Genomic DNA, 16,215 nt, shown 5'->3' with positions numbered 1-16,215 from the left:
TATAAAGCATCTTATATTTTATTTTACTGTCCTGCTATCTTGTATATGTATATTGTTTCTTCTTGGTCTCTTGTTTTAGGTTATCTACTTTGATTTGCATGTATCTGAAGTGTATTTCGATTTAAAGGATATCGTTTTGCATAAAGCGTTCCTGATTAAAACAAGATTCCACCAAGCAACACACTAGTTGTGTATATTCCCCAATATTGTCCACTAAAAAGTAGTTATCTACTTTTGTAATATTTTGTTGTTATCCTGAATTCAGAAGAAATAAAGTTGGGGTTCTTTATCAGAATTTTTCATTTTGCTTTGAAAATCTTGACGTCATATTATTTTTTGTCATTTTGTCACTCTATTGACGAACACAAAAAGTTGTAGTAATTATATTATTACAGGCTGAACATATGCCTTCCTTATAGGATATTTTAATAGTGTCCTCGCGTTTTCATAGAAGGCCTGTATACACATCACGAGCACAGCGATAACGGGTATACTCAATCAGTCTGTGATGTTGATATATTGCCACAAAATTATTTCATTCGATACTTTTTTGGTTTAAAACTTGCTTTCAATTCACATAATATAAATTTTATATCTTTATTTTTTTTTATTTTGTTGTTCTAGTTGAAATGTAGATCGTCTTTGGTTTCTGTTTTAGTTTTGTTCAGACCATGTACATGAATTTTCACGTATTTTAATTGTTTCATTATTGATGTTCAGTAACTTTTGGCCATTATAAAGGTAAAGAGCTAATGAAATACCTCAAAGTTTGTTTAAGAACCCTGCAACTAAAACAAACACACATTACACAAGTATGTTCGCGGTCGAAAAATAAAATAAATGGCTCGGCAACAAGCAGTTTCCACTCGATAAAAGACGTGAAAGAGAGCAGAATGTCATCTCCACTCGTATGAAAGCTTATTAATTTTTTAACAATTTGATAGGGGCATATAGGTGAGTCTTAAATTGTATTGCGTCCTTGAAGATATTCAAGGTTGCATAAAATTACGATATATATTTGGTCTGGGCTTTTGACAATTTGTTGAATAATGATCAATGAAAGAAATAATCTGTCAGACCACCGGACTATCGAGCAGACCCTATATAGATTTGTAATAAAATGAATGTAAACCAAGGTCATACTTAAATACCTCAATATATTCACATATAAATCTGTTCACAAATGTAAAAATGAGAGCAACAAAAAAAAAAAAAAATACTGTTTTGTTAACCTTAATAGGTAATTTAGTGGTTTTTTTCGATGTCCCAAAAAATCTGGTAACTCACAAAAAGATCGGTGCCAGAAATATGTGACCTGATATTAGGTTTCGGAAAGTCTGTTGCGTCATAAACATTTGTTGTTGATCATTTTCTGTTGTAAACGTTCTACAAAGGTTTTATTTTAAAATTATTTAAATTATAAATTAATGGTTGCTTTTGAAATATTTGTTTTAAAAAATTGTTGAATTTCTCAACAGGTTGCCGCGAAAGTTTGAGTGTGACCTCCTTTTTTGTGCGAATTTCTATGTGTGCCAAGACATGGTTATACATTATTCCATTGTATATTTTACCGTAATGACTTGCAGATAATCTTGTTTATTAACGTTCATTCAGTTTTATTTGTAGTGTTTTGTGAAAGGCCGTAACTGACAACCTTCAGACAATGCAGAATAAATCCTTCAAAACCCCATCACCATTCCGCACTGTGAATGATCACAAGCACAAAGGTTTTACGCATTAAATCTCTTAGAGATCAAGGCACTATACTTTCGTAAACCACAATACCCAATTGATTACTATATCTGTTATATAGATTTTGAGGTAAATTCTGAACGTTTTGTTTTGGATTGATTGTTATTTCAAACCACCAGAGATATCAAATATAGTTACAGATTTATTTTCCCAAATACATTGTCTTAATTAATCTCACGCGAAACATTGAAATAAATCACTACCTTCTAAATACTAATTAAAATATTGTCAGCATGTTTCTTCTACATAAGGTACAGATGATATTCATGGAATAATTATTTCTCTATTAATGAAATATTTCAAATTTAATTAAAAAATGTAGGAAAGTAGACAGTATAAAAAAGAAAGTATTAGGTAGAAAGTACCAATAATATTGAATTTTGAAATATAATATAAAACTAAAATATATCTATCGCATAACCTTATTATATTTTCCTTTAAATAGAATTATTTTGACAGGCGTATAGTTTTTTTTATTCTGAATTTCTACTGTTGAAATCATTGAAAGCCGAAGACTTATTTGTATTTAGTTTGCTACTTCCGGCTAGATCAATATGATGCACAGTTATAATAATTATCTAATTATTTGAGTAATTATTCAACTTATTACAGCGTAGAAATCGTAAGCATCATATTTTTAGCGCTGAATGTATGTGTAAGTGATAAGAATGAAGCTTTTACTCTAACCATTTTATATGCTATTGAATGGGAGTTAGGGAATCATTCTTGTGAATTCACATTGTCACGTGACGAGACTTACAAGCCCTACTGCTAATTTCTGAACTTGTTACTTATATATGCCAGCCAATCGGGGTTATGTATCGGGGATTGGTTGGTTTTATATGCGTTTCTTTTCTTTGAATTTGAACTGCAGTGATTTTTGGTAATTTTAATATTATCCTATTTTCAAATGAACATTTATATATCATGTACAACTATTACCTTATTCATAATTAAAAAGATTTAAAAAAAAAAAGAAAAATTACAAGATTTAAATATGCTCTACTTTTAAATAAACATAACTATTAGTATTTATTCAATTGTTATGCATTTGAAATAATCCATGAATACCAGTCTTTGTTTAGTCCATGATTTGGTCTATTTAAGAACATAAAATTGGCCATGCATTTCTAAAAAAATATAATGATAACTTTGAAACTAAAATAAGAAAAATGTCAATCAAATTGAAAAGATGGCGTATTTTTATTTGGTATGTCTTAATGAATTCGTAAATGTTGAAAAAATTTTTTTGGTAATATTAGAAGTGAGATGATTCACAAAAGTGTTAAATCATTGTCTTTAAAAAAGGCATAAATTGGGACATCATGAATAAGTAAAAAAAACTTTAACAAATATAAAAACATATAACATTCAACATCAACTTAAATAAGGAATAAGGGTTTGGGAGGTTGAAGAATTCATGATTTTGCAAAACTGAAGGTTTCAGCTTCAAGAATCATTTATGAGCAGTCTATAAACTTGTTCTTTTTATGTCATATTGTAAATAGTAAATATGGGTGCATATAGAACCTTTTTCCATTTTGTCACCAAAGTAAGGGATATGTCGTCTGTGCAAAATAATGAAAATAGCTCAAGTTGAAGATTTTGCATATTGGAATATTTTTATTAGTAGTACTGTCCTGTTAATATTCTCACTCTCTCTTTAACTGGATCGGTCTGCGCCTCCTTTTTCAGTAAAACCACGTTTTGATGAAAGTATATTAGATATATCTTTTACTATATAACTATGAAAGAGAAAATCACTCAAAATGACATCGTATATTTAATAATGTTTCTTTTTAATCAGCTTTCTTATACTATTGTAATGATTTTGTTTTAATTCTTTTATGAAGATGAAAATAGTGGTACACCGAAAACTGATATAAGACTTTATTCCTGAAAAAAAAAGAGATACATTCGATGCCTAATTGTATTCCTACGTAAAATCTAAGTCATTTGTGAGTATTGCACTACTTAAATCTGACCCACTAAATATTTGACGTTACTTCTCCTAACCCTGTCCACTGGAATGGTAGTGAACAATTATTTCTAAAGCTGGAAGGTTTGATGGTAGTGTCATTCCTTGATGTGTTCTGAGCTAGCTTTCAGTAACTGAGAGTTCTTTAGGTAGAAATCTTGTTGTTCTTTATAAGGTGGTAATTGGAAAGGATTGGATGTATTATTGACTTAATATCATGATGTTTTTGTTCGTTGTTTCAGTTCATTTGTGACCTTAGATTGAAGGGTGGTGAGTTTGAACAGAAGTTTAGATGATCTCTGAAAGAATTTTATTTTTCTATTTTGTATTTCTTTGTAACGATTATATGGTTCACTTGTTACGTTTAATCATATCTATTACTATTTTGAGACATTTCATGTGTTTTGATACTATTTTGGGATTAAATATATAGAGGAGGATGTTTACAAAATGCTTGAATTTTTAATCGACCACATATTTGTCCAGTGTGGTGGACATGTTTTTCAACAAACGGTACGCATTCCAATGGGAACAAAGTGTGCTCCTTTACTTGCTGGTCTATTCTTTTACTCGCATAAGGCTGACTTTATAGCTGATCTGATCAGAAAGAAAGAATATCATTTGGTTAGAACCTTCAATCTCAGTTTCCGCTATATAGATGACGTATTATCTTTAAACAATTCTAATTTCGGGGATTTGATACATCGCATCTACACAAAAGAACTTGTGATAAAGGATACTACAGATTCTGTTAAGTCAGCCTCATATCTTGACCTACATTTAGAAATCGGTGGTAAAGGAAAACTATTGACCAAACTTTACGACAAACGTGATGACTTTTCATTCAGAATTGTCAACTTTCCTTTCATCTGTGGCAACATCCCTTCTGCACCTGCGTATGGAGTGTTCATATCACAACTCATACGTTATGCCAAAGCTTGCCGAAACTACGCAGACTTTTTGTATCGCCCTAGAACTCTAACAAATAGGCTTCTTGAACAGGGTTATGTTACTACAAGATTGAAGTCATCACTACAGAAGTTTTATGGTCGCCATCATAAACTCGTGGATCGTTATGGTGTATCCATCTGCACCATTAAACTGATTTATTTAACGGGTCATAGTTTTCCTTTCCTCGTTTGTCTACCCCGGACTTGAACTTCATGAGCGACTCGGCGGATGTTTCTAGAAAAGCAAAGGACCCTTTCCCTACCGGTGCACCTGTTCCATGCTCCCAGTTTTTAGTGGAGTCCGAGTTGCTCTTTTACTTTTGCTACTTTGTATGTATTATTTTGGTTACTTTATGTTCTTTGTTGTGTATGTCTGTTTTCCATGACTGGTCTTTGTCGCTGGATTACATTCTTTTGATTACCGCTGTAACCTTGGTTCCCTTGATTACTCTCTCATAAAAAGCTCTTAAAAAGCTTTAAGATCACTGCAAATGAGAAGCATACAGTTGGCGTGGTTTGTATTATGTGGAAAACAATAAAGCTGTGCTATCCTCTTTTGGTGTCTCTACCAAGGACGATGATTGTGATTTACCGTCTATGTACTGGATTTCTAAACTCCACAAGAATCCATACAAACAACGTTTCACGGTTTCAGTGGTGCACCTGGTCCATCCTCCCAGTTTTTAGTGGAGTCCGAATTGCTCATTTGCTTTTTTTGACTTTGTATGTATGATTTTAGTTACTTTATGATCTTTGTTGTGTATGTCTGTTTTCCATGTCTGGTCTTTGTCGCTGGATTACTTTCTTTTGATTACCGCTATAACCTTGGTTCCCTTGATTACTCTTTCATAGCTGGATCTGCAAAATGTACCACCAAACGTCTTTCAAAACTTTTAACTTCTATATTCACAACTGTCAAAGAGGGTCTGCAGTCCTACCACAACACTTGTTACTCCTGTAGTGGTATTAATTCAATGTAGATCCTGAAAAAATTGAAAGATCTTTTGGAGACAATCAATTCAAGACTATTACTGAATACAATAGAATTAAAACCTATGATTTTTCAACACTGTATACTTCTATTCCCCATACTCAATTAAAATCCCGACTTAAAAACATTATACATCCTTGTTTTTTCAAAAAAGATGGTACACCTAGATACAAATATATAGTTCTTGTTAGAGATTCCTAACAGTTTGTAAGAAATAATTCCAAATCATATTCCAAATATATAGAGGAGGATGTTTACAAAATAAATGCTTGAATTTTTAATCGACCACATATTTGTCCAGTGTGGTGGACATGTTTTTCAACAAACGGTACGCATTCCAATGGGAACAAAGTGTGCTCCTTTACTTGCTGGTCTATTCCTTTACTCGCATGAGGCTGACTTAATAGCTGATCTGATCAGAAAGAAAGAATATCATTTGGTTAGAACCTTCAATCTCAGTTTCCGCTATATAGATGACGTATTATCTTTAAACAATTCTAATTTCGGGGATTTGATACATCGCATCTACACCAAATAACTTGAAATAAAAGATACTACAGACATTGTGAAGTCAGACTCATCTCTTGACCTACAATTAGAAATCGATGGTAAAGGAAAACTATTGACCAAACTTTACGACAAACGTGATGACTTTTCATTCAGAATTGTCAACTTTCCTTTCATCTGTGGCAACATCCCTTCGGCACCTGCGGATGAAGTGTTCATATCACAACTCATACGTTATGCAAGAGTTTGCCGAAACTACGCAGACTTTTTGTATCGCGCTAGAACTCTAACAAAGAGGCTTTTTGAACAGGGTTATGTTACTACAAGATTGAAGTCATCACTACAGAAGTTTTATGGTCGTCATCATGAACTCGTGGATCGTTATGGTGTATCCATCTGCACTATTAAACTAATTTATTCAATGGGTCAAAGTTTTCCTTCCCTCGTTTGTCTACCCCGGACTTGACTTTCATGAGCAACACGGCGGGTCTTTCTAGAAAAACAGAGTACGCTTACCCTACCGGTGCACATGTTACATGCTCCCAGTTTTAGTGCAGTCCGAGTTGCTCATTTGCTTTTGTTACTTTGTATGTATGATTTTAGTTACTTTATGTTCTTTGTTGTATATGTCTGTTTTCCATGTCTGGTCTTTGTCCCTGATTACATTCTTTTGATTACCGCTATAACCTTGATTCCTTTAATTACTCATTCACTAGCTCCCACGTACTCTTTAATTTTGTAAAAAAAACATGGATAACATTCGAATGTGTATTAGCTATATAGCGATTCAATTCATTCCGGGAGTGAATGAACATCAAATTCGCATTTAAGTAAAGGTTTTTTTTTGTAAGAATCAGGCCAAATCGGAAAAATCAAAACATGCATCTAAAAAACCTTCCAATCTGACGATAAAATTTCACTCAAGGATGTTTTTTTTTATTTAAGTAGACCATTATTTGATCGAAGTATAAATAGATTTGCTCATATTTTTTTTTCAATTAAATGAGGTTTTTGACCCTTGAAATGTTCACATTCATTGCATGAACCTATAACCAAATATGATAAAAGTGGAGTTTTAATAAATGGACGGTCCGTGGTAAAACAATCAAATGGAGTCTAAGAGATTTGTTTCTTATTTTTATATAATGGGATGGTATTTATTGTCATTTTCAAATTTTAACTTTTTGTTTTCATATTTCATCATGTTCAACTTAATTTTATTCATTATACGATGACACGTCCTTTCATCTTGTGCTGGTATGTTATCGTTATGTTATGGTACTGAATCATATCCTGGAAAAAATCATCTTGATTGGAAATATCACTTTTTCCTTCATTCCATCTAAAAAAGCATTATAATATTTGTCTTACATTACCAAAAAAGTATCATTAAACAACTATATTGTGACATTAATCAACGTAATAAGGCAAGTAAGGTAGAGGGCTCGTGATTGTTTATAAATAAACAACTGACAGAATGCTTTTTCTAAGCAAATATTTCAGTGTCCAAGATTTTCACAGCCTAAGATTTTTGTCGCATATTGAAGCACAAAAGGCATTTAACGTCCATTTACGTTGTTCACATTTTATTGTTTTTTTTTTCGACACGTCAGAGTGTATGTCAGTTAGGTAAATCTCGACATGAAGACCTTTGTCTGTTGATGTGACATTAAATCATTTTAATTACAAAATAATGATACTAATGTAATAAGATTGAGCAAGATTTTATAATAACACCAAAACACTAAATTGAAGCTTTAAGTTGCTGCAACAAGTTTATAAGTTATATTTCATTTACTGATTTTTGATTACATTATACCAACAAAAAGTTTTATTTCTTCTTAAAATTTCTTAGTTAAAATATCATTGGATCACAATAAAAAAACATAATATACTTGTTGTATCAATACAGTAAGATATATGATCATTATTAGTTCAACTTTTTTAATAAAGGCTATTTTTACCATTTGAATTATTGGTAAAGTGTGAGTGAGAAAATGTGCAACTGAATACGTTACACTGGCAAACCGACCTTAAGCTAGTTCGAATAACCAAGTTCGCAGAATTTATTAATTGCTGTGTGAACATGGTAAAAAATTTTTCAAAATTTTTCAAAAATAAAGAGATTTAAGATATATTTCTTTGACACAAGGAGAGAAATCAAGTTTAAATTCTGAATAAAACAACTTTTATAATTGCTTTAAATCAATTTTCATTATTTTGTTCTTTCAGTGTACTTCTTATAACATGGTACTGTATTCTATCGATATTTGTCATCACTGATGAAAAATTTTTGTTCTTGTATAACGGTGATGCGTTCAGAAACTTGTCTGATATATCGAACAATATAACAAAAGAAGTTGTTGAAGACAACGGTAAAATGAAGAAGTCGCCAGTTATACGAGAGCCATTACATTTTGATTGCAGAAACCGTGATTGTATATCCTACGAGCTGATAATACTTGTTAAATCATTTGTGTTAAATTATGGTAAAAGGATGGCCATAAGACATACCTGGGGGAATGATAAACGGTACCTAGTACGAACAATATTCATTCTAGGAGAATTGCCAACTGAGGATATTTTACTCGGCAAAGAATTAGATTTATTCAATGATATTCTATTGTTGGGCATAGAAGATAGGTATGACAATTTAGTGTACAAAACGGTTTATGCTATGAATTGGATTAGAGAAAATGAAATTAAATCACGTTTTTTTCATTTTATTGATGATGACCGAATTCTAAATGTAGATAACTTGTTACTTGCTGCAGATAAATTGTTATCTTTTAGTGACATAAAGATCATTGGACACAAAATAACATGGTCAAAACCAAGAAGAAAACCCCTGAAAGGAAAGAATGTTATAACTATTGGTGAATATCCATACTTTTATTATCCACCATATATAATTGGTGGAACAATGTTAACAAATTTTATTACTATTTTAACTATTGTTCAAGGTTTTCCATTGGTAAAACTAATTCCTGTAGAAGATTGCTATATTGGAATGGTTTCATATGCAATGTCAATAGACTTAGTTCACGAATCTGGGTTTTGTCCGACATATGTGTCTTCTAGCTTTATGCATAAATACATTTCATCACCTGGATATGATCAAACATATAAAATGTTACATGCATGGGACAGAATGCACAAACTAGTACTGTAAAATCATCTAAATGTAATTTTCGTTTAAATTTGAATTCTTGATACTGTTTCGGTTACAACATCCCTATTTATTTTATCTATTTTAGACGTTTTGTCGTTTATTAAATCTTTATCAAAACTCAATGAGAACAAGTCTACAGTTTTCCCATTGAACAGACTGACCAATACAAAGTGTGTGTGTGTGTGTTTTAATATGCATGGTAAGCGACATCCAATAGTTGTTGATGTCTTTCATCATACCTGAAAACATGAGTTTACTCTTTCATCAAATAACTTGTTTACGAAATGACCTTAAAATACATTTATATATCCCCCCAAAAAAAATCAGTACCAAAGAATCAAAAACAGAATGACAATCAAGGATTCCAAGTACATTAGCAAAGATTTGGAAACGGAAGAAATTAAATGATCAACACATACTATGAAGACATCAGAAAACGTACACTAAGAATGTTCATTTAATATAAGAATAAGGCGGTGAAATGCGGTAAGCGTCAAATTATGCAGGTTGGTTGCCAATCCGACTTTATTTCGTTTAATCAAATTGTGATGACCACCATTAAAATTTGTAGTAATGCCATTTACAAAACCAGATGATACTTTTGTATTTATTAAATAAGGGTAACAACAACATTACCGAACAATAATCTGATCCACAATCAAGTCAATTCCAAATTCAGTGTACAAGTCAGTGTACAAACCATAAACATCCAGAAATTATACCGTTATGTTTAAAAAAGCTAAAAAAAGTCAATTAAATGTTTTCATAAACAAAACCAAGATAAATTTTTAAATTTATTTTGAAAAAAAATAAAAACATTACAAAAATAAAGACACAATTTCCAAGTAACAACTTCTCTATGTCTCTAAAACAATCTATAAAAGCATATTAGGTCAATGCATTCTACTGTGCAATATGAGGGGTTTACTCAGAGTTCAAAATATAAGTATGAAACTTATTGGACATTCACTCTTAACATAATATTACAGCTTCATATCTTTAATCCTTGCTATTAAATTATATAAATATCTAACACTCGTTGTATCGTTGAATTATACTGGCTAGTAGGATTATCAAACTATTTCTCCAATTACAGTGGCATACCTTGTCTCAGCTCTCCATTGAATTTTAGTGTCAAAACATAACCTACTTGTTTAGTTCATAGTTGTAACTATTCGTTGTATCTTGACGTACATGCTATTCAATTAATCATTCAATCAATTATAAAAAAAATCCGAAGAATAAAATGCATTTTTAAAAAAAAAGTAATCAAGGGAACCAAGATTCTAGCGAAAACCAAAGGCATGTTATCCAGGGACAAAAAACCAGACATGGAAAACAGACACAAACAACAAGGAACATTAAATAACCAAAATAATACATACAAAATAATAAAAGTAATTGAGCAAATTCTGTCCTTAACATAAATGATACCATTGGTATAAATCGTACCTAATCTAATCTAGAGTTTATAGTATTGCTGACAAACTGCCAACTGAAACGTCGCATAGCATCATTTACTTAATTTATTATTCAATTGTTTTTTTATGGATGAGCGGAAATGTGAATGAATATGATTTTAACGTTTTTACTACAAAATACTAATTTTATCCGAACTACGTATTGTGCCTATGCGTTATTATGTCAGAGTTCTAGGTACTCCAATTACGAAATTTCACGACAATTTCAAACTACGATGCTACGTGGAAAGAGAAATGTATTATTTGCTATTTTAGGCATGTTTACTATAGGATTTTTTTTCTCTTTACACTTTAAACAAAATAACGACGATCAATGTAAATTGAAAAGTCAGGTAAATGCGTCCTCTGGTTCAGATATACTTTTAAATATGGAAGATTTGACTTATATTGTAAGGACAGCAAAAGCAATGGACAAAAGACCTGTTATGATAACTTTAGTCAATGATGGTTATTACCAACTAGCCTTTAATTGGTTATGCCATACAAAAACAATGGATATTCATTCACAAGTGAGTATTTTTCCTTGCTTTATTCATTGCACTTTAGTGTTTTCATTTCTCTTTATATGTGCCCTATCAAGAGCAACAACGATAAATGCAAAACCTAAAAGAGGGGTGAAAGATAAATGCTAATAGTGGAGTCCGAGTTGCTCATTTGCTCTTGTTACTTTGTATGTATGATTTTAGTTACTTTATGCTCTTTGTTGTGTATGTCTGTTTTTCTATATCTGGTCTTTGTCCCTGGATTGCATTCTTATGATTACCGCTATAACCTTGGTTCCCTTGATTACTCTACCAAACGATTACAAAACATTGAAAGAGTAATCAAGGGAACCAAGGTTATAGTGGTAATCAAAGGGTAATCAAAAAATGTAATCCAGGGACAAAGACCAGACATGAAAAACATACACAACAAAGAACATACAGTAACTAAAATCATACATACAAAGTAACAAAAGCAAATGAGCAACTCGGACTCCACTAAAAACTGGGAGCATGGACCAGGTGCACCGGTAGGATAAGCGTCCTGTGCTTTTCTAAAAACACCCGTCGAGTTGCTCATAAAAGTCAAGTCCGGGGTAGACGACAGAAGAAAGGAAAACTATGACACGTTGAAAAAATCAGTTTTCATGGCGCTGATGAATACACCGTAACGAAAGATCAAATAAAGCTATAAAATACGCGATAAGACTTTTTGAATACATCAAGCACCAACATAATATAGGTATAAGAACAACAACGCGGGTAAGTCTGTTTTCCAGAAAGTATCATGACAATTCGATGGTCGTGGAACCTGTAAACAAATCAAGTAAAATACGCATGAACTATTTAATCGTTCACGAAACCGAAACATAATGGTCGAGAGAGAAACCTGTAAAAATCAACGAAAATAAGCATGAACTGTTCACTCTCATTCACTAATATGACGACCAATCATTAAATATACAATCAAGGAATAACAATATTGTTATTTAAACATTAATGTGTTAGGCGATATGAGTAAATTTTATTAATCATCATCAGAAAAACCAGTAGCCTAAGAGATTAAGGACAACAACTCAAATTACAGAAGAGCTTTGAATGTTACATTAGATAAAAAAAAAAAAACTATTCAGATATTCAATTGCATCATACATAATATTGACATTCACCATTGACGCCTGCAAGGCAGGTATTGACCAAGGTCATTACAAATAATTCTAATAGGCTGTCTAAAAATAATTATTTCTGATACCCACACCTTATTGAGAAGTATTTGACAAAATGATTATAGACGAAGGATTTCATGATAGTATTAATATATCTTCTTTATTGTTTGACCATTATTTTTCTCAACTATTCCCGTGGCAATATTACGGTGGCCATTTAAATAACAATTTACCGGAACAAATCACGCCGTAATTGAAGCGGTAAATTTTGATTTAAGTGCGCTTTTAAAACCTGGTTGAAACAGCATTTTCATCAAAAAAGATTATGTACCTAATCATGATCAAAACGGAGGTATCCAGCTTTCCGGTTTTCGTTTTGATATATCTATTTGTTTTAGGATGGCAGAGGACACTTACCCTACCGAGGCAAATGGTCTATACTCCCAGTTTTTAGTGGAATCCGAGTTGTTCATTCACTTTAGTTTACTTTGTATAATTTTGGTTATTTTATATTCTTTGTAGTGTGTATCTGTTTTCCAAGTCTGGTCTTTGTCCCTGCTTACATCCTTATGATTTCTGCTAGAATCTTGGTCCCTTGATTACTATTGTACAGACTTTCCTTATCCCTTTGATTGTTCCTTTTGTTTATAGCCGACAGGTTGCAATGTCTAGGACGCTGTTTTAGGAGTATTTAAGGCATAAAATAGAGATTTATGTTTGTTAATGTTTACAGTTCTAGTTATGGGAAATAACTACAGCATGAACGTTTTTCTTAACAAAATTTGTTAGTTAAATATCATTAAACATTGTGAAAAAAAAATCGACGTTTGAAATACTTACATATGTGTAAGAAATTAAAGTACCATGCTCCCATGACAATATATATCTCCCAATTTTTTTTTATCTCTATTGTTGATTTAAAACTTATTTTAGAAAGTAAATTAACAGATTTCGCTTAATTAAAACACGTGTCTGTTTTATAAGGAAACATTTTTATTTCATACATGTTTTTGTTGTAGGTTTTAGTGATTACTACTGATCCTAAAGTTAAAATGCAGCTTAGAAACGTATCAACAGTAATAAGAATAGTTGTCATCCGGAAGAGTCCTATAAAAGGGGACCAGGAACACGGACATGCCGGTTACATAAAGCTGCTACTCTGGCGAACACAAATATTGACTGAGTTGTTAGACAATGGCATACCTATACTTCTTTTCGAATTTGATTCATTGTGGATTAAAAACCCTTTACCTTTATTTCGTTTATATGAAAATAAAGCAGACATGATGTGTGTGAAAAACTATAAAAACCCTGGTACGGTTAATGGAGGATTTTTTTATTTATTTCCTACGCCTAAAACAAGGACAGTATTTCATAAATTGCTGGACATGTTGAATGCTTTATATACAAGATACAGCACGCTAAGTTTAGATTGCGAATTACCAACAAATGATAATGACCAAGAAATGCTGTCAAGACTTGTACGAAGAAAATATGCTAACATCAAAGTTATTATTTTACCGTACTCAGATTTTGCTGACGGTGTCTGGTATGAAATGGAAGATATAAAGAGAACTTTAGTAAAACCGTATATTATCCATAATGACTATATTGTAGGAAACAAAGCAAAGATATTACGATTTAAAGCGTGGGGGCAGTGGTTTGTAAACGATTTAGCCAATGAGGTATGCAATTTCACAAAAATAAAAAAATATTTACACTGTTTACTTATGAATTTATTGATAATTTTCTTGCATGTGGTCCGTGCTCCCAGTTTTTAGTGGAGTCCGAGTTGTTCATTTGTTGTTACTTTGTATGTATGATTTTAGTTACTTTATGTTCTTTGTTGTGTATGTCTTTGTTCCTGGATTACATTCTTTTGATTACTGCTATAACCTTGGTTCCCTGAAAAATCAAGGTTTTAATGTTATTATATTCAGATAATAGTCTTGAAGTGATTGTCTCCAAAAGATCTTTCGAATTTTTCAGGATCCACATTGAATAAATACCACTACGGGAGTAACAAGTGTCATGGTTTGACTGCAGACCCTCTTTGACAGTTGTGAGTATAGAAGTTAAACGTTTTGAAAGAGGTTCGGTGGTACATTTTGCAGATCCAGCTATGACACTTTGTTTGTATGGATTCTTGTGGAGTTGAGGAATCCAGTACATAGATGGAAATCACAATAATCGTCCTTGGTAAAGAGACAAAAATGAGGAAAGCACAGAGTTATGGTTTTCCACAATCTATTCTTTGGAGAGTGTGATAGCAGTATAAGTCTTATCACTGCTATTATTTTATACGTCTACCTCTTCTACCTCTGATAATAGACATTGGATGTAAAACGTTTTGTACAAGAACAATGTTGTTTTGAGCTTTGTCTGCTGGTACGACAACATACTTGTCTTGTATGTAAGACAATGTTTTTGCCTACATAGAGTCTTTGAAAACTGATATAGCCTTGGCATTCATTGACCTACTTATAACTTTCATTCGTTTCAAAGAGTAATCAAGGGAACCAAGGTTAAAGCGGTAATCAGAAGAATGCAACCCAGGGACAAAGACCAGACATGGAAAACAGACATACACAACAAAGAACACAAAGCAACCAAAATCATACATACACAGTAACAAAAGTAAACTAGCAACTCGGACTCCACTAAAAACTGCGAGCATAGAACAGGTGCATCGGTAGGGCACCCGCCGAATTTCTCATAAAAAGTCAAGTCCGGGGTAGACAAACGAGGAAAGGAAAACTATTATCCGTTGAATAAATCAGTTTTCATGGTGCAGATGGATACACCATAACGATCCACGAGTCATGATGACGACGATAAAACTTCTGCAGTGATGACTTCAATTTTGTAGCAACATAACCCTGTTCCAGAAGCCTATTTGTTAGAGTTTTAGCGCGATACAAAAAGTCTGCGTAGTTTGGGCAAACTCTGGCATAACGTATGAGTTGTGATATGAACACTCCATACGGAGGAGCCGAAGGGATTTTGTCACAGATTAAAGGAAAGTTGATAATTCTGAATGAAAAGTCATCACGTTTGTCGTAAAGTTTGGTCAATAGTGTTCGTTTACCATCGATTTCTAATAGGTCAGCAAGTAAAGGAGCACAATTTGTTCCCATTGGAATTCCGGCTGTTTGTTGAAAAACACGTCCACCACACTGGACATGTTGTTGATTAAAAATTCCAGCATTTTGTAAACATCTTCCTGTGTATATTTGGAAGATGATTTGGAATTTTTTCTTACAATGTATGAAGAATCTCTACCAAGAACGAGATATTTGTATCTAGGTGTACCATCTTTTTTAGAAAAACAACGATGTATAATGTTTTTAAAGCCGGGATTTTAACTGACTATGGAGAATAGAGGTATACATTGTTGAAAAATTGAAGACCTTACGGCCTTTAACCAGTCTGACAGAGAATAAATGTTCTCTTGCATTTTCTTGCATTGTCCTCAATGGCATCCATAAGAACTTATAATTCCAATTTATGGAGCGTGGTTCACGGTACTTGGGACCATCAGATAGGATATTACTCAGAGATTAATTTGGGTAAATCTCCCGTAACGACGTGACCGGAAGGACCATATTTGAATGGTGAGTTTTTGCAAGAACAGTCAGGTAGTTTAGTCTTGAAGTCCTCAATCTCGAGGTTCAGCAATAGCCTTTTATAATTGAAAATTTTGAATGCAATGGGTGAAGTATAGGAATATGAAATA

General features: G+C 32.4%; 1 protein-coding gene across 2 annotated transcripts; it reads left to right on the top strand.

Annotated features, from left to right (window-relative positions):
* The first annotated feature begins 2,909 nt into the window (after positions 1 to 2,909).
* On the top strand, positions 2,910 to 14,206 carry LOC148610843 (beta-1,4-mannosylglycolipid beta-1,3-N-acetylglucosaminyltransferase brn-like). 2 transcript variants are annotated; one of them, XM_088590584.1, is made up of 3 exons: positions 2,910 to 2,962; positions 8,411 to 11,086; positions 13,499 to 14,206. In XM_088590584.1, the coding sequence occupies exons 1-2, from the start codon at positions 2,925 to 2,927 to the stop codon at positions 9,348 to 9,350; spliced, it is 978 nt and encodes a 325-aa protein (XP_088446710.1). In that variant the 5' UTR covers positions 2,910 to 2,924; the 3' UTR covers positions 9,351 to 11,086; positions 13,499 to 14,206. The 2 variants fall into 2 exon arrangements, with proteins under 2 accessions (XP_088446710.1, XP_088446709.1); XM_088590583.1 differs by having other exon boundaries at positions 8,411 to 11,340.
* Positions 14,207 to 16,215: the final 2,009 nt, after the last annotated feature.

This window comes from Perna viridis, chromosome 7, assembly GCF_037379345.1.
Source record: "Perna viridis isolate PV_CMFRI_1.1 ecotype Kerala chromosome 7, ASM3737934v1, whole genome shotgun sequence".
Classification (NCBI taxonomy): domain Eukaryota; kingdom Metazoa; phylum Mollusca; class Bivalvia; order Mytilida; family Mytilidae; genus Perna; species Perna viridis.
Note: the sequence above shows the minus strand (reverse complement) of the source record. Positions and strands in the feature narration are given on the sequence as shown.